This window comes from Paracoccidioides lutzii, assembly GCF_000150705.2.
Source record: "Paracoccidioides lutzii Pb01 unplaced genomic scaffold supercont2.22, whole genome shotgun sequence".
NCBI classification, from domain to species: Eukaryota; Fungi; Ascomycota; class Eurotiomycetes; order Onygenales; family Ajellomycetaceae; genus Paracoccidioides; species Paracoccidioides lutzii.
Window position 1 is genome coordinate 204,734 of NW_015440968.1, and position 19,074 is coordinate 223,807.

At 46.0% G+C, this 19,074-nt stretch overlaps 5 protein-coding genes across 5 annotated transcripts; 2 read left to right on the plus strand and 3 right to left on the minus strand.

The window, feature by feature from the left end:
* Positions 1-7: 7 nt before the first annotated feature.
* Positions 8-2,726, plus strand: PAAG_07133 (vesicular-fusion protein SEC18; the record flags this gene model as incomplete). The annotated part of the gene is made up of 3 exons (XM_015846138.1): positions 8-393; positions 481-793; positions 855-2,726. The coding sequence occupies 3 exons, from the start codon at positions 8-10 to the stop codon at positions 2,724-2,726; spliced, it is 2,571 nt and encodes an 856-aa protein (XP_015700573.1).
* Positions 2,727-3,294: 568 nt separating this feature from the next.
* On the plus strand, positions 3,295-4,150 carry PAAG_07134 (hypothetical protein; the record flags this gene model as incomplete). Its single annotated transcript, XM_015846139.1, has 2 exons — positions 3,295-3,694; positions 3,921-4,150. 2 exons carry the CDS (start codon positions 3,295-3,297, stop codon positions 4,148-4,150), a joined length of 630 nt encoding a protein of 209 aa, XP_015700574.1.
* A 1,397-nt stretch (positions 4,151-5,547) lies between these two features.
* Positions 5,548-6,018, minus strand: PAAG_07135 (hypothetical protein; the record flags this gene model as incomplete). Its single annotated transcript, XM_002790853.1, has 1 exon — positions 5,548-6,018. The coding sequence occupies one exon, from the start codon at positions 6,016-6,018 to the stop codon at positions 5,548-5,550; it is 471 nt and encodes a 156-aa protein (XP_002790899.1).
* A 451-nt stretch (positions 6,019-6,469) lies between these two features.
* On the minus strand, positions 6,470-7,322 carry PAAG_07136 (hypothetical protein; the record flags this gene model as incomplete). The annotated part of the gene is made up of 3 exons (XM_002790854.2): positions 6,470-6,554; positions 6,793-6,945; positions 7,039-7,322. 3 exons carry the CDS (start codon positions 7,320-7,322, stop codon positions 6,470-6,472), a joined length of 522 nt encoding a protein of 173 aa, XP_002790900.2.
* Positions 7,323-12,313: 4,991 nt separating this feature from the next.
* Positions 12,314-18,339, minus strand: PAAG_07139 (histidine kinase D5; the record flags this gene model as incomplete). The annotated part of the gene is made up of 3 exons (XM_002790857.2): positions 12,314-12,622; positions 12,734-12,847; positions 12,925-18,339. The coding sequence occupies 3 exons, from the start codon at positions 18,337-18,339 to the stop codon at positions 12,314-12,316; spliced, it is 5,838 nt and encodes a 1,945-aa protein (XP_002790903.2).
* Between the last annotated feature and the right edge of the window lie 735 nt (positions 18,340-19,074).

Here is a 19,074-nt window from a genome sequence, read left to right on the forward strand (position 1 = left end):
AAAAACCATGTTTAACCGCAACAACTTTCCCTCCGTGAATCCTTTTGGCTCTGGCTCCAGCAGCCCCGCGCAACAAGGAGATAGGACAGGCCCGCCGCGGGAGCGCTACAATAGCCCTAACCAACCGCCATCTGGTTATGGACCGGATCCTCGAATGGGTGGAGAGTATGGATTTCCACTCCGTCGACCTGATTCTGACATTCAGATGGCTGATGGCTATGATGACAAAAGGAACTACGACCGATCCCATATTGCCCGCGGACCCCCGCCCCCGCTGCAGCCCGTGAATTTGGGACGGGGTCAGAACAGAGTGCCACCAAACCGCATGGACGACCAAGTCTGGTCTCTACGTCCCGCGAAGAGCCCGGATAATTCGTATACATACGGAAACTTGTATGTTTTGGTTTTTTTATGGGTTGTCTTAGTTTTAACAGTTCTACATGGTTTGTGATGCTAACAAGTTGATCTGCTCTTTTCCAGGGTAGCGGTATCGCCTCGCGATATTCCTCCCTCCCGCGACGGTTCAGATGTCCTCGTTCTCGTCAATGATATGTTTGTCTTCTCTGCTCGACCCCTGGATGGGTTTCCACTAGGGCATATTAGCATGTCTGATCCGCAAAGAACATGGGCTCAAGTCGCTTTGACAGATATGGTCACCGTTCGGCGGTATGACATTTTTAGTGAAGGAGGACAAGCATACCTTGCTTCCATGGATGTGGAAGTAGGTTTTGCTGGCAAAAAGAGGACAGAGACGCCATATGATCAGGATCAGCTGGCTGCGGTAGTCACCAGAGTGAGTATTGGTTTCCTGTGGCTGAGGAAGCAAGTAATATCATGACTAACTGGTAATATAGAATTTTGAAAACCAAATCCTTGCACCTGGCCAAAAGATCTTGATGGATGACAAGAGTATTCCTCTACTATTAACGGTTAAAACTGTCCAACTCGGGAACTTAGCTTCAGAGAAATCGAAATCCTCATCGGCCCCGACAACGTCGGATCCTCACGCGAGAGGAATCCTAACTTCATTTACTCTGATCAACTTTTTCAAAGATGCAAAGACAGGCATCAACGTAAAGCCTTCCAACCGGAGACCCCCAGCAAATTCAATTATCCAACCTGACTTCAAATTCGAAAACATGGGTATTGGTGGCCTAGATATGGAGTTCAGCACTATCTTTCGGAGAGCTTTCGCTTCTCGCATCTTCCCTCCCGGCCTTGTTGAGAAGCTGGGCATTCAGCACGTCAAGGGGATTTTGCTCTACGGGCCGCCTGGAACGGGGAAAACTCTAATTGCTAGACAAATCGGCAAAATGCTCAACGCAAGAGAGCCCAAGGTTATTAACGGCCCCGAGGTTTTAAACAAATATGTCGGACAGTCCGAAGAAAATATTCGAAAACTGTTTGCGGATGCGGAGAAGGAGTACAAAGAAAAGGGGGATGAGAGTGGGCTTCATATCATCATTTTTGACGAGCTGGATGCTGTCTGTAAACAGCGCGGTAGCGGCGCCGGTGGCGGAACAGGTGTTGGTGACAGTGTTGTTAACCAGCTTCTGTCAAAGCTGGACGGTGTCGACCAATTAAACAACATCCTCCTCATTGGTATGACGAATCGTATGGATATGATTGATGACGCTTTGCTGCGGCCAGGTCGCCTGGAAGTTCATATGGAAATTTCGTTGCCAGATGAACATGGACGAGCACAAATTTTGAAAATCCACACGCAGAAGATGAGAGAAAACGACGTGATGGATAGAGATGTTGACCTCCTGGAGCTGGCTCAGCTGACAAAGAACTTTTCAGGGGCTGAGATTAGCGGTTTAGTTAAGTCAGCATCGTCATTTGCATTCAACCGTCATGTAAAGGTTGGCACCATGGCCGGGATCAGCGATGATATTGTTAATATGAAGGTTAACCGCCAAGACTTTCACAATGCTCTTGAGGAGGTGAAACCAGCATTTGGTATTTCTGAAGAAGAGCTTGAAAGTTGTCTCCATGGCGGCATCATAGATTATTCTCCAGAGATCAATAGTATCCTGGGCGAAGGCAAGTTATTTGTTAACCAGGTGCGCGATCCTCAGTCAACAACCTCTCTCTTCTCAGTCCTCCTCCATGGACCTCCAGGCAGTGGCAAGACAGCCTTAGCTGCCAAAATCGCCATTGACTCGGGTTTCCCCTTCGTCAAACTCATCTCTCCTGAAGACATGCTCGGGTACGGCGAGGCCGCAAAAGTTTTGCACATGAGTAAAGTATTTATGGATGCGTACAAGAGTCCTACCAGCGTCATAGTGATGGATAACATCGAGCGAATCATCGACTGGGTCCCCATTGGCCCACGCTTCAGCAACACAGTCCTGCAAACGGTTATGGTGTTGTTGAGAAAACAACCGCCAAAGGACCGTCGCCTGCTCATCCTCGCTACGACCACCGAACGTTCCATCCTGAAACAACTTGACGTTTTTAGCTCTTTCAATTCCGATATCTGTGTCCCGAACGTGAATACCTATTCTGAACTGTCGTACATCCTGAAAGAGACACAGGCGTTCTCTTCAGAAGAGATAGAAAGTGCTCTGGCGGAGCTGCGGGGGTTGACGCAGAGCGAGCGGATTGGGGTTGGAATTAAGAAGGTGCTCCTTGGAATTGGCACGGCCAAGCAGGATACAGATAGGGCAGGCCGATTTGCCTCTGTTATTGCGCGGGCTATTGATGAGCTGAACTATGCGTGATGGTGTATGGAAGGTTATGAAGATTTATGTTTATGATTCTTGATTCTATACCAAGTAGCGTTATAGGTTTTCCATTTTAGAGGAGGGTATTTATCAGATTTATTATAATATAAGATTTATATAATCACTTTTTGGAACATTTGTTACTCTTGTATTTGCATCTCATGGTGCTGGGAGATCTTGGCCCTCGGAGCCAGTTGCGTAGAGTGGAAACTTCACGTGACCTTATATCCTGGGGCAATCGAAGCTTTAACGTCAAGCAAAAAGCTCCGCAAAGTCAAAAGCTTGAATGTCAAACATCATCCCATCTTATGCATCACTATTTTATCTTTATATAAAAAAGAGAAGTTTCACCCATAGCTTCATTAATACACCTATCCTTATTCAGATGCAAAGGTGATAAACGAAGGAATTTTTCAACATCAACCTCAAACATCCTCTGGACACTTATTACATTTCCGTGGCGCTATCCCAACGACAATCCTGACCCCTGAAATACATACACTTATATACATTCATCCAGAGATCAGAGCACTCAGTAAATTAGCTCAGTCTCTCTGTCTTCAAAATGGCAGAAGTTAACACAGAAGATATTGATGTTGTCACAGTGATGGGGTTCACTGAATTTGGAACTCAGCCGAAGAACAAGTGCAAGAATAGAGGTACATCATCAACATCAACATTCACACCTCAACACACTTCACTTCAAAATAATTCTACATATTCTTCATACCCAGCATCGCAATCATCGACATTGCCATCATCATTACCCCCCCATCCACCATTTCCGACTACCGCCGGAACCAAACGAAAATCCCCACCCTTTTCCACAGAACAAGGATACATTACCCCTGAAGCTTATCCTCAGGAATTTGAGAACAGCAATACATCCAATTACATGTCGCCAAACCAGAAAAGAACCGGAAAGAAGAAGACTCAGCAATATGGCGAGGAAAATGGACCTGAAGGTGTGTAAAAAAAAAAAAAAAAAAAAAAAAAAAAAAAAAAAAGAAAAAAAAAGAAAAGAAAAGAAAGAAAGAAAAGAAAGAAGTTATCAATTACGCACTTACTTCACCTTCCCCTTCTTCTTCCACTTCCTCTACGGGGCATTTAATTCTGTGCATGCTATATACATGCACACCCCTTGCCTCCGCCTCTCCCCCCAACACACCTACTAAACAAAACCCCCAACAGGAGCCGAAGCGACTACTCGCACCACCCATTCACATAGGCATAGAGAAAGCAATGTGGACAGGACACCAAGCCCTACTACAGACTACCAGGCGCCCAATGGCACAATCCTTACATCCCAGGAGCTCAGAGAGCTCAAGTTCGGCGTGCGGAACGAAAATGGCGACATGGTTTATTTCCAGCCAAGCTTTATCGAGGATGATCCGTGGGCAGAGTTGGAGGGTGAGGATTGAGGTTCGGTGCGGAGGTGAGAGTTAGGAGTTGGAATGTGGATATGTTGCTAGGTGGTTGGATGGAAATATTGAGATGGTAAGTGGTACTTCTTTTGTCTTAAAATGGTTTTCCCCCTTAAATGTAGAAGGGATTATGAATGTGACGGCTAACTTGGACATGTGAAGAGCAGAAAATTTGCAAGTTTTAATATGTATAGCTACGGAGTACATGTACGATATTGATGACTATGCAAGGCGTTTAGTGTGGGAGGAAAACAGTGGCAACTAATTCATAGCAGAATACCCTAATGGAAGAATGTGATGATACTGCTTTCAAATGAGCAGGGAATATTTGGCATAGTCTTATTTCCAATTCCATCTCTCATTTCTTGATGATTGCTGTAAGTGTATTCTCTCAATCTTGCTTTCAGCTCCATCTCCAAATGAACACAACATAATTTAAGAATGTCAGCCTTGGTTTTTTAACCTTGATCATAATATCTGTGTGTTTTTTCAAAACACATAGAAAGACGCTTATTGACATATTCAGTGTTAGAAAGACAAAAGGAGTTGAGAAAGCATATGACATTTTATGATATGCTCTTAATATTTCCCCTATCATCACTCTCGCTCAACATATGTGTATGAATATTGATATGCACAAGCTAATTCAGAGGCATAGAGAGAAAAAATAGATCTTTTAATTTATAAGAATATATATAACTGATAATTATGTACATGTATGATAGGCTTCATAGTCATATTCTTCAATTTATATACCTGCATGCTTACAGAAGTAGTAAGAGAGTAAGAACATGAGATGAAATGTTCACATTAAACTTCTTTTAACATCTATTGTCAATTATTATTCTAAGAGAATAAAAAATAAAAGAAAAGAAAAGAGAGAGAAAGAAACAGATGAAGAAAAGTCATCAGCAGACTGTTTACCTTATAAAAATTGCACCTGCAACCAGCATCTCACTTCTCAACTCTGCACAGAAAGATAGGCTTCGAAACCAATGCGAGTGAAAGAGGGGCAAAATGACTAGAATACTTCTATATCATGATTACGAACAATTTTGTCCACTTATATTAAGTATTTAAAGAAAGTCCTGCATTCTAGAAGCTTCATTATAACCCCCCTCGCCCAACCCTCTACCCCGCCCCTTGCATAGTATCATACACAACGTGGGGGCGCCATGTGCAGTGTATCCACCCGTGACTATCCCATGCATTGCTTCCTGCTTGGATACATCTACTGTACCTACAGTCTACGCCATAAGACTAAGCCTGTATACACCTTAGTACGCATGTATCATACACATAAATACAATACTGTACCAATAGCCGAAGCCAAGCCAAAGCCGGTCACTGCATCTCGCCCGCAGATCAAATGCTGCAGTTACTGGTCTATGGGTTCAAGGGTCCATGGGTGGTGGGGGTGGATCATGGGTGGGCCCATTGGTCGCACTTAGAAGCGCCGGCTTTGTCAGGGGGCGTAGGGGGCTAAGAGAATGGCCTACAAAAGCGGCAAGAGAGTTGGACGAAAACGTAGGGTGGAGCGGAAACAGCGGTGGGTGGGATTCCCGTCCACCGTACGGAAGGGGGCTAGGAGGCGGAGATGCCATCCGGAGATGGAAGGGGTAGCCATAGCGGAGCGGCTGGCACACACCACGCAAGAGAATCGCGGCTCTGATTTCCAGGGCCGGATCGATGAGTCGAGGGAAAGCGTTCGGCCTAGTCCCCGTGATGTTCATGTGACCTGTCGCTTTCATTCTGGCAGGTATTGAGACGATGGCAGCGTAGGACTGGAGGCTTGTGCAGAATCCAGACACGTAGATGCGACGGCCCGGATTGTAACCGTCATAACACGAAGTGGCAAGGTCCATAGTGGACAATCATTGCAATCCCGGTTGCCTCGCTGGCCCGTACAATAATCATCGTCAGCAAAAAAAAGCAAAGAAAACTGGGTTTGGGGGCTAAATCGGTTATAAATAGATTCATAATTCGAAACGGGGATATAAAATCGATACATAGAGATCGCGACCACCAGAAGATGAAAAAAACCAAAAAATAGAAAAGAAAAAAGAAAAGAAACCAAATCAGAATACATGTTCAAATTGCACAAGTGGCCCTCCTCCAAGAGTTTGCCTGCAGTGGCGAATTGAAATTGCGATAAAAAAAAAAAATCCAAACCAGCCTTCCGAATTCCCAAGTGACGAAAACCTGCAAAAAAGAGAAAATTTTGATGGCGAGTAGTACAATCCCACCAGTCGTAAGCCATTGAAAAGTCATAAAATCATAAGCTAGAAATTCAGGGGCATCAAAATTTGACGAAGGTCAATAGCCGTTGGGATAGGCATATTTGCTTGTTGCGGTGCGGTACTCATTCGGCAGAGTCCGTTCAGCTTTCGCTTTCAAGTTACTAAAATACAGTTAGACATAAAATTACGAAGAAAGCGAAAAATCCAAGTGTTGCGGTTTCAAAATGCAAAATATCGGAATTTCACAAATTTCGCATTCTGACCAAAATGCCAAGACGCGATGTGATGGCGGAGCGCGGCGGAAATGATATTCCGCGAGGGCGGAGCGGAGTCCCCATGATGGGGGTTACGATATTTGGGGCAGGGGACACAAAGACAACAGGGAATGCGGCGGCTTACCTGACACGCTTCTGGGTCCATTCAAGGTCCTGCTTGGTCTCCTTGGCAGCCTTGATGCCATCAGAAAAATTGGCGCGTGCGTTTGTGAGCCGTCGTTGGGCAAGAGCTTGGAGTTCTAGAAGTTCTTGTTGTTTGGCGTTGAGGTGGCCGGAACTGCAGCGGGAATTAGCGTATTTGGACTAATGGGGAAATTCTGGGAAATTTTGCCAGCGCCGGTTTAATATTTTAGGCTTGGAGAATGCTCACAGTTTCGCCTGTTTGGATAATCCTTTATCCAGACGGTTGGGGTCAAAAACATTGGACATGCGGTCATTCAGCATGTCCATGACATCGACACCGGAATAACCCCGGGAGGAGGTGTCGAAGGTTTCTCCACTCGCACTGCCGGTAGTAGTGCTGGCATCGGAGATTTCTGGAGGAGAGCCAGCGACACGGGAGATGGGATAAAAATTTGCGGGGGCCGGAGTCTTTGAAAGCATGGCAATTGGGAGAGAAGTGGGATGGTAGTAACTGCCTCGGACGGAATCCATTATGGCTGATTTTGTGAAGAACTGGGATTCTCCCTGGTTTCTTTTTCTGGGGTAGTTTTTATTGCTGTTGGAGAGCAAGATGGGAACAAGTTTGCTCAGCTGTGAAGCAAAAGTTCGAAAGGCTAGCAAATAGCGGATTGCAGCACGGAAAAGTACAGAAGATTTTCTCTTGCGGGAAGATTTGGAGCAAACAATGGATATCAAGCAAGCACTAAAATGAAAACAGCGAGGAGTATATCTCTCAAGGGGTTTGCGATATGAGACAAGATATGAAAAGGGTGTATGAGGGTAGAGGTGCTTGTTGTTGGGGACAGTGAACTCGGAGAAGTGGATATAGTACGGGGTATGGAGGGAAGCCGGGGAAATCAGTGAGGATGTAGAGGAGAAGGAGAAAATAAGGAAGAGGAAGAGGAAGAGGAAGAGGAAGACGAGGAGGAGGAAAAGGAGGACCCTTTTATACCCACACGGGAGAGCCATCATACCTATTCAGGAAGGGGAAGCGAGAAACTTGGGAAGGGATGAAGGGGGGTTTGAGTACGGAAGGGGAAGGAATGGGCAGGAAGAGATAGGAGGAGGCAGGAAGGGAAGGAAATGAGGACAAGAGGAGAAAGCGGGAACGAGGGAAAGAGGAGAAGAACCAAGGGCAACCAGCCAAAAGAGCGCGCGCACACACACACACACACACACACACACACACAGACACAGACACACACGCACACACGTACAAAACCCCTCCATCCAATGGCGAGTGTTCTCTTCCGCCTCTCCCACCCCCTCGCATCCTTTCTCATCCCGGCAGCCCCTATCTAAGGTTGGTTCCCCCCTTTGCCCCTTTCGGAAGTCGTGTGGGACGCTCACCCAGCCCAATCCGCACGCTTTGCCCCCCTCCTTCTCTATATATACAACCTAGGCCGGCACCGAGTAATGGTACTGTATATAGGTACAGTACCTTAGGTTCTCTCGCCTCCCTTTCCCCCCTGGCCACCGCTCGCTCTCCTATTCCCGATCCCCGACTGGCCTCTGCGAGACTTGGCTGACCCCGCTCACCCAATCCGTCCACCAACGTCCAGAAACCCTTTCCCCACCCCCCTCCCCATCCCCCTTCCTCCCCCCAGTAGGGTAGGGCCCCGGTTAGTACTGTACATACCTAGGTAAGGCCCCAGTCGTTTGCCGTCCCAGTTCCATCTTAGTCTAGTCAGCCAGTCAGTTCATGGCTACACAGACGCCCCCCCCCCCGGCTAGCAAGTTGGTAGTTGCTTTTGTTTTTTTTTTTTTTTTTTTTTTTTTTTTTTTTTTAGTTCTTTTTCTATATTTTTTATTCTTGTTATTTTGGGCCAGCATTTTGTGGAACACCGGCAAAAACCATTCTCCCTCAGCGATCCGGGGATCAGCCAGTTATATCACGGCGGTTAGGATAAGGGGGGAATAATGGAGGAGAGAGTTGTGTGTGTGGGTGGTAAGAAGGCATGGTTAAGTTTAGGGATATGATGTGATGGGTGACAGGATCAAGCATGTCAGGGCTAAAGGCGGCGAGGACTTATTGGGATCGGGCTGCGGCTGGTAAGAGGGTTTGGTTGGCTGGATTCCTGGGTTGGTTATTAGGCGCAAAGATATGGTTCAGACGGGTTTGGCTGCTGATGGACCGTTGGTTGATATGCCAGTGGTCCGGTTAATTATAGTTGTGGGTATTATTCCAGGGTGTGGGGGTGGTCTTCGGCGGGTGTATCGTATAACCAGCTGATGTCACGTATAATAAAGTGCAGATGGTTTGAGTAATGCGCGTACAGAGCAGACAGACAGACAGTTCAGCTAGCTGATTAGATGTTGAGATTGGTGGATATAAAATCGGGACATTGGGCAGGATACTAATTATTATCTGATGTCGTTTGGGGGAACAAGGCAGATAATTTAGTTAAACAATGCACTTAAGGCACCAAGGAAAGGTTGTATGGAAGGAGAGTGATTCACATTGATGTTTGATTACAAATTACATCATTTATGTTAAACATCATCGGCATCAGTTCAACTGATTTCTCTTTATTTTTTTAACCTTTCTCTGCTTCAATTTGTTGCTTCATTTTCTTGACTTTACTCCTGGGCGGATTAGCTTACTGTGATAAAAATAATTTTTTGTGGTTGATTTTCCAAGAAGGTTGACTGGATATGTCCAACGCTAGCTGCTGCTGTGTGGTTGGGTTTGGGGCCTAAGATGGATTGGTTCTTATATGGGCAGGCGAGTTTGGGTTTCAATGGTGGTTTTTAATCTGTTTGATCTGCTGCTATTTCTTGGTCAGGCTTCCTCTCTTTTGTCTCTTGTGGGCGCTTTTTTCCTGAGGTGAACTATTAGTGGGAGGACGGTTTGATTCTCGCAAGGGATATTCTGATGGAATGGCCTGGCGGGTGATCTGGGGACAGATTGCTGGAACTTCATGGGGTTAAGTTACATGTAGGTGATTGGAATAGAGTAGAAGTCATTGGTAAATAGGAGAGGAATATGGAGAGAGATAGCAGCAGAGGATATACAAATCGGAGAATGGCGCTATCCGTTGGGTAGAGATGATTTCATCAGTTGCTCCGTATTTTAGGCGCTGTTAATTTCGTATAGCTCAATGCGTGCAGCACAAGATATTTTAACTTCTTGTGCCAGTTTGCAATAAATAAATACATAAATAAATAAATAAATAAAAATCTCACAGGACCTGGAGTTTACTGGTAGTTATAAAAGAAACTTTTAACTATTTACTCCCTGCTGCACCTATTCCAATGACACATACGCACAAAACACACAACATATGAAAATCGGCGGGGGAGAGAATAAATAAATAATAACTTATCAGACCAATAATGACGAAAGGAGAAGGGAAAGGAAAAGTGAATGCAAGAATACTATTAACTAATATTAGCTACCTACGTACGGAGTACCAACTTCCTTGGGCAAAGCGTCTGATTGCCCTGTTAAAGTTACGATTGTGGCGGTTGGAAACGGAATTTATTTCCCTTTTCACCCTTCTGCCTTCGCAATCGGAGTGTGGATCGGATATTCAAATATGTGCCGTAACTACAGTGCGGATGCCGTTTATTCTATTGGGGGGTCACTTAAAGATAACTATCCCTCGAGAGAATTGGAAGTTTCACGGCGCAATGATCCATGATCCACACAACTATTACCTTCTGCTGCTGTCCACGAAAAAGAGATGAAACCGTCTCTTGGAACGCATGGGGGGACGAACCAAACCCGTAGTTAAAAAGGCAAAAGGAAGCTGAAAGCGTTAAACTACCGTCGATTCTTAGCGGGACAAGATCAGGTTTTCCTTTCGTACGTTCCAACGTTTGCTGCCAAAGTTTTCCCCTTCTACACCGCCAAAACCTCTGCGCGAATGGCCGAAGGCTTGTGCAGTAAGTGCCGTACATGTAAAGTACAGGGAGATACATATACGCCTGGAAGAGCTACGGAGTAGAAATATATCGATTATTTCCTCTGTTTGCTTCTTTCTCATGGTACGCAGTACTTCGTTATACTATTATACGACTCGCCTCCAATGGAAAACACGACAGATCAATATCTGCGTCCGCTTTTCAATCGAAGCAAGGTATAGTTATAAAGCATCACGTCTTAGTCAAGACTCCATTTAATAATAATAAAAAAGTACCTGTTATGTCAACCACGGTATCGTATCCCCCGTCCTGTCGGTCATGAAGACTCCAGTATGAAAGGGAAATCAGAAATCAGTCATCTACCCCTGGGGTGAAGACCTTGCCTCCACAGTCATAATCTGGGTTTAAGCACGACATTGGACAAGAACCAGACATATCAAGCTTTCCCTGCGAACCATGACGTAGCTGATGGTATAAGCCATAGACAAAGGTTTGGATGATTAGCCGCTGATTGGGTCTGGAAAACATACCTACCTACTTCTCACTGTATTGGCAGCAGTAGCATCTTCCTCAACAATTTGTGTCCTAGGCACAGCCACCATTTTTGAGCTAAGTCTTCATTTTGTGGGACAGGAGATGATGCAGGAATTTAATTCCCAGGATAGGTAGATGATGGCCGGTTGTGTTTCTGAATATGAAATTTCTTTTTTGCTGTCACTGACTGTATGTAGGCTGAGGTAAGCTTAAGCAACACATCTCGCGAAGATAGAGATAAAACATGCAATTTGATTTCACAATTCATTTATCAAGAAGACCTGAACAATTTCAGTGAAATTGAACAAGATCTTCATTGGCATATCTATACTTCTCTCAAAATTCCAACAGCATATGAAGCAGAAGTCGCATATGGGCAGATTTGCAGATCGCTGAATAGAGATGATAATCTGAAAATTAGAAATGTAAATAATGATAAAAGAGAATATGAATATATATATATATAAACTGAAGGGAATACATTGACAAGAAAAGGAGAATATTAGAAGACACGTGTGGGTAATTAAAACAAAAACAAAAGGTATGAACAACTGAAGGGAAGGATAATGAAAGTAAAAAGAAAATGATCAATCTGCCTGCACACTTCAAGCAATTTAATTCCAAAAATCAAAAAGCAACTAACTTTTGTGACATACAAGAATCCCAAGAAAACCAAATTTTTTGAGCAAGTTGGAAGAACATATATAAGAAAACAAGCATTAACTCCCTATTTCCACCATCCCCGCCGCCAGAGATGGAAAATTGAACCGGTAACAAAGGAGATGAGCAGAGAAAAAAACAACTTCTGTCTATTAAAATTTGAATAGAGTAGTATTTTATGCCAGACAAGGAAAAAGGCGGATGGGAGTGATAGTGAGAGCGGGAAGGAGTAGGTTGGGATGATGGATTTGATGAACAGCGGCAGCAAGATGGAGAAAATATTCACATTTTCCCTCTATTCCCCTGGCATTCACCAATTATAAGAAGTAAAATATAAAATGAATAAAAATGAATAAAAGAAAGAAAAAACCTGGGTGACGCAGGATTTTGTCACTTCAGTATCCCCCAAACCTCAAAACTCCTCATGGCTTCGACACTGCTGCTTCCACAGCTGATGTCGAACCCCGCCTCGATTTACTTTGATCCCTGAGCAACACGTGCGGCACGGTCGGATCCAACAGCTCCATCAACATCTTACCAAGCTCATTATGCTTAATAGGCTTTGTGACATAGCCATTGAAGCCGGCGCGGGAGGCATTGTCGATCTGATCAGTCATTGCGTTTGCGGAGAGGGCCATTATGGGGATTTGCGGGAAGTGGTTTCTTTGCTCCCAGGAGCGGATTTCTTGGCAGGTTTCGTAACCGTTTTTGATGGGCATTTGGATGTCGCACTATGTAGTATTGGAAGGAGGGCGTCATGGTGAGCTAGCTGGTTGGATGTGGGAGTAAAGAGGATGTAATACCCAAGTATTTTGAGAATAGGGAATAAAAAATGGACTTACGATAATCAGTGAGTAATAGCCAGGCTCTTTGGAGAAGACCATGTCAACGCATTCCTGTCCGTTGCTGGCAGTTTCAGAGACCAATTTGACCTTTTCCAAATACTTCAACATGACCTATTATGAACGAGGAGGGAAAAATTAGAGAATCTGCTTAAAAGGGGACTCCCCCAAAAGGGTCCTAATCCACATACCGTCCGGTTAGTCTCATCATCCTCCACAAGTAAGACCCGATATCCCTTATCTCCAATAACCTCCTTAACAATCTTCGACATCATCTTGAAACTATTATTCATCTCTCGCACCGTATCCTGATTCCGATCCTTGCTCAATTCCCGTTGATCAGAGGGGTCAAAGATCTTTGAGAGTGACGAGAGCTTAATGGGTTTGGGAACTATGAACATGTTGCCCCCCGTAGCGAGGAATTTCTCGTATTCCTCTCTCATCTCACGTTTCTGGCTGATGTCAGAGACAATTATTAGTGTCGGTGACGCTGCCGGTGTTGTGAGAGCATTACTGTTGAACTGCAGAACCAGTTTCATAGTTTCTTTGACATCATTGATGTCCGAGAGGTCGATGGTCCAATGCGTGAAATTTGGACAGTCGCCTCTGCCAACCATGTTTTTCAAATCTTCCACATGAAGGATCGAAGTAATATTACATGTGACATCGAAAGGAATCACTTGCTCGATATGTTTTCTGATGGCCTCACGGGCAAAGTCGAAGGGACAGATTAACAGTACATTGTATGACGAGGAATGGATAGGTGTAGACTCCTGAAGGTAGTCATTGACAACGTTAATTTCAGTCTCAGTTGCTCGTGGAGGGGATATATCCAAAAGTCCAGTCTCCACAGGTTGACAAGTCTCTAATGGAGTTGCGCCGGGAAACGTTGAGTTAGGCGTATCCAGATTCGACAACATTGGCGAGCAAGAAATTTGCTTGTTCAAGACATCCAGATTTGACGAAGGGCGCAAGTCCATTGTATCTGGACTGAACAAAAACTCATGCAAGGACGGGCTCTTCGGGGCACTTCTCTCCTCCGTAAGCTCCATGCATCGAGCGGCATTGCCATCTTTGGACAGTTCCTGTGGAGTCGGGGGCCGGGATGAAACTTCATCCACTTTGACAAAGAACGAGAATTTGGAACCTTGACCCTCCTTGCTTGTCGGCGTTAGCTGTCCGCCATGCATTTCAACAAGCTGCCTGGACAAGAACAAGCCCAGCCCACTTCCAGTATGCTGCTGAGACCCGTTCCCTTCAATCTGGCTGAACCTCTGCATTAGCCGCTTGGCATCGGCCTTGCTAAATCCTCTGCCAGTATCAACAACTTCGAAGTTCAAAAGAATCTCCGATCCATTCAAAGAAGCTTTGGAGTCGTGGTGGATTGAACAGCGCGTTAAAATTTCTCCATGAGACGTAAATTTGACAGAGTTACCCATCAAATTCAGGAGGATCTGGCGAATTCGGAATCTATCCCCAAACACCATTTTTGGAACATTTGATTCAACCAGATAATTCAACTCGAGTCCCTTGTCAATTGCCCTCGATCCAATCGTGTCTATCACTTCCTCCACGACCGAGCGAACGTTGAACACCTGACGCACAATATTCATCTTCCCAGCTTCGACTTTGGACACATCCAAAATGTTGTCAACCAGTTCACTCAGGTTGTTAGAGCTGTTATGGATGATATCAAGCATACGCCTCTGATCAGAATCAAGCTGGGTATCCAAAATATGTGGAATCGCTCCCAGAATGCCATTCAGCGGTGTTCTGATCTCATGGGACATGTTGCTGAAGAAATTGGTCCTCGACTCCATCTCCTTATTTAACTTGCGTTCCAGCAATTTTTGATCATTTATGTCCGTACAAGTGCCATACCAAGAAGCTCCGCCATCGCCAAAATTTGTAGTCTCTACTTTCACGAGACGTACAAGATGCCATCGGAAATCCCCACCTTTAGACTGAAACCTGATTTCAGTTGTGTACGAAACCCTGCCATTTTCGTCCTTATGTATCGTAACTACGCCCTTCTCAACCAGCTCCTCAAGTGCAAGGGTCAACCCAGGATATTTCGTACGTCCACCATTTTCATCACGAAGTGAATTGGATCGCGAAGATGGAGCAGATTCGGTCGCTGACCCGTTTGAACCCGACTGTGGGTTTTCTTTGGACGCTTTTGGAGATTGCGATGGATTTATGTTACAACTAGACTCGGTTGGATTGTCACGCTCTGGAATGGTTCCTGGAGGGAGTAAGATGCCGTATTTCTCAAGATCATTTGGATGAATGTGTTTTGCAAATCCTAGATTGAGAGCATCATCCAGAGACTGGCCAGTGTAAAGCTGCCACTGCTCATTGGTTGAGATAAGCCCACGGTATTCCGAAGCCTCAAATACTACCTGAGGTATTGAGTTGGCTAACGCTTTGTACTTTGCATCTGTTGCAAACATCTCTCTCTCCTGCGCTGCTTTCATTTCAGCCATGTGTTGCTCATGGATATCAAGAAACGACCCAATCCAATATAGTAACTCTCCTGTCTGGGAAAGCAGGGGGTTCGCACGGAAAATGAACCACCGATACGCTGACTCGTCGTTGTAGCGCTTGACTCGGACCCGCTCTGTAAACTGTGACCCGGATCGAAGTGCCTGAGCCCACTCATTCAGCAGGTTCTCGCGCTCGCTCTCATGCACGTCAAGCCATGGATCTTTGGCACGTTGCTCCTGGGGCTGACTTCTTCGGTACAGATCGAATTTATCATTAGTCCAAATCACCTCTCCGGTACGAGGCCTCGCTAAGAATAAATGCAAGGGTATTGAATTGAGAATTAGCTGGGATATGGTGTCTGGGATTGGCCGTGATAAAAGTTCTCGATGCAGCTGTGTTGCAATCGAAGCAGATGATGGATATCTCGAGAATCCCTGTGGTGACATAATTGTGCTAGGAGCTCTTGATGACGGGCTGGGCACAAGAGCAACATCACTAGAAGCTAACTCATCAAACTCTGTAGATTTGTCCCTGAATGATAGAGACGACGTCATTGAAGCGGACGGATTGCGTATAGGAGTTGGTTGCCGTAATCTTTGTTGGTTAGTCAAGCCACTCATCTGGTTCACATTGAAATAGCTATCAGATGTCTCCGTGGAATTTTGGGACATGAAGCCAGGGGTTTGAAAGTTGCTACCAAATTCCAAGCCTGGGTTTCCGGTCATTAACAGTGAAGATTCGGGTCTGCTCATTTTAGATCGCTGAATCGGGCCTGAGATTTTCGAATGGTCGTGTAATGGGACATATTCCCCCATGGTATAGTTAACATGGCTGCTAAGTTCTGCCACAAATTCTATTTCACTGTTGGTATCAGAAAAGGTTCCGCCAAGTCCCAAGATGTGGCCAAATCGCTGGGTCCGCGAGGTTGAAAGTTGCCTCTCGAGTTGACTATACTGCTGCGCCAGGGAGAATGAGGTAGTTAGGTGTGGGAGGAGGTATACCAGTGAGTTCCTTAGGTTCGCTGGGTAGGGAATGGTCGGAGTGAGAATGGAAATTATGGCAACCGGGAATTTAGATGTGTTTGAAGAGGTTGCCTGTTTCGACAAATGTATTAAAGGAATGTGTATTACTGTTTTGGAACGGTCAACGCCAATGGCCTCGACAGGTTGATTCTTGAAATAATTGTGCGACGGCGGGTTCATGGCAAGGGCCTCCTGATCAACTTTACCTCCAGCAAAAAAGGGATTTTGCTCTGGATGTTCCAGGGGAGCAGGTGAGGGGGCAGGGGATTGCGACCACGGCGACCGGGGTATTTGTTCGTGTTCTTCATACGACTCTGAACATGAAGAGATAGGTTGGAAAGGCCGGCGCAGTTCTGTCATTGTCTGCGTGGTTGTGCTTCTGCATGATGCAGAGCACAAGCTCGCTAGATTAACGGTAATATTGCAACTCGTTGGCTCATTAAAAACGGTAGCTCCAGGGGTTGGCTGTATGAAGTCATCTCTCGCCGCCTGTGCAGTCACAGAATCATATAGTGGTGATGCCATCGGATCATGAGAATATTGTCGAGTTAAAACAGCAGGTTTTATGTGTCCAAAGAGTTTCACCACGTCTGTTCGATTTATTAGAGGATCCGATTCGACCTCCAAAGGACGTGGAACTGAGAAAACGACAGCTGATGGACAAGGGGTGCGTTCTACCTGATCTACGAATTGCTGGAATGGCCCGCGTTGGGTTGGTTGATCATCACATGGTGGGGCTGGGCCACGACCTCTCGACGGCGCTGAATTCCTATAGATTTTTATTCCAGGATGTATGGAAGCCCAGTCAATAGAGCTTTCCATGCGTACGGATCTACCTAGTGGCACAGGTTTGTCACGGATATCAACATTCCGATGTTCCCAAAATCCAGCAAATGAATGACGTGCAGTCAGAGAGGGACGTTTTGCCGACGTGGCCGGAGCCTGGCTGCTCGGTTTTGAAGAGTTACCTTCCCTTTGCCTGTTATCCGGCTCGTTGGCTTCCAGGGAAGAAGCATCCTTTAACGGAGTGTCTGGATCATTAGATGGAATTGACCCCTTTAGCGGAGAGTTCCTATATCGAAACAAATTGTACGTAGCTTTTTGTTTCCATGGCACATTCTCCAAATCAGTACTATCTCCCGGAACCGCTAGGGAAGCTCTTTCGGCACCGAAATGCGTATGAAGGGCCTTTACAACATTCGACCACCAAGCATCCAGTCCAGGTTCGGAGTTCAACATCAATGAGAGGTCATAGAGATTTGGGTTGGGATATTTGGGATCATCCATGATAGGGTCAGCATCGGAGGGTAGGAAATGATCTTTCCCAGACGAGCCATTTAATCCCGTAGGAGTGTTTGTCGTTGATGAGGCTTTGCTCTTTCGAGGCCTTGTTGTACTTTTTGAAAAGTGTCTGGCGATTGGACGCGCCTCATCAATCAATGAATCGAGAGATCCGTCTATAGAAGATGAAATATATGATGAAGGTGTAGGGAAAGGATATGCGGATAATTCAGAGGGATCTACGTTCTTAGACGATCTCATTGTGCGAGACGACGATGAAGAATCAGTGTGGACACTAGACTTCAATGAATCTGTTAGTGAACCTAGAGGGATTGGGGCGCCAGAGGGTGATGAGGGCGTAGAGGAAAATCCTTTCATGGCTTTTCGAGACAACTTCATCTCCGGGCGCGAACTTGGAGGATCCACGCTGAAGACGCGAGAGCCCGAACGTGAGTGATAGATAAAGGTCGCTTCCATACTCTTCCGCAATTCTTCCAGGGTGCGCATACTTTGGCGTTGACCACGAGGTGGCAGTCCGGGCCGTCCATGTCGAGAGGCTTGAGAAGACAGAGGTGATACAGGGCCATGTTTCGGGAGGGAAGATCCAGCGAGAGACGATTTCACGGACGAGTCACCACCAGAAAAGACATATTGATGCATGGAGGACAACAATTTGTCCTGGTCAGACACGGAGATGGGTCCCGGATTGCTGGCGGGGTGAGATTTCGGGGGGAGTCGATGATGATTGAAGTTGGCGGATGCCACGGACGGCGACGGCGGGACATTGACCGGGGAGGGCAGCGGTGGTGTCCTCATGCTGCTAATGACACTTGCTCTTCCTCCACTGCCGGAGAATTGATCCTCGTCGTGAAACTGGAGACTACAACTCAGGCAAAGGCTGGCATCTCATAAAGACGGTGACGCGGGAGGCCTCTTGACAGATGCCGAGAGGAAGGGAGAGTGTAAGCGGGAGAATTTGATGGAGATATTAACTCGGGAGTGGGGGTGGTGTAACGGGTTCTAAGTAGCGTATGTGGTGTTTGCGGTTGTAGATATGGGACGAGGTAGCTGCAGTAACAGTAATACTAATAATAGTGGTGGTTGGTTTGTTGGATGTTGGATGTAGTGTAGGCTGTTGGTTGCTGGCTGCTGGCTGCTGTCTGCTGGCTGCCGGAGGTTAGGTGCTTTTTTGGGGGGGAAAGCTGCAGCATGTATCTAATTATCTATCAGGCTCGGGGGATTTCTGGCACTGGCAGGAGCACCCCGTCGCCAGGAGACGCACCCGCTGGAAGCAGCAGCAGCAGCCACCAGCGAAAGAAGCAACCAGGAGGTGCGCCTTGTCCCCTGGGACTTGGCAGCGATGACGTAGAGGAGCAGCTCCGGAATGCGCCCCCGGCATAGCAAGCAACCCCACCGGGAACGAGGATAACTGGCGGAAAAGAGAATGATAATGGTATGACATAAACTAAACTAGTTGGTCAGAATTAAAATTAACCTTGTTCGGGGTTCCTTCTATCGACGGGTATTATCCCATTTCATTCCCTTTCTATT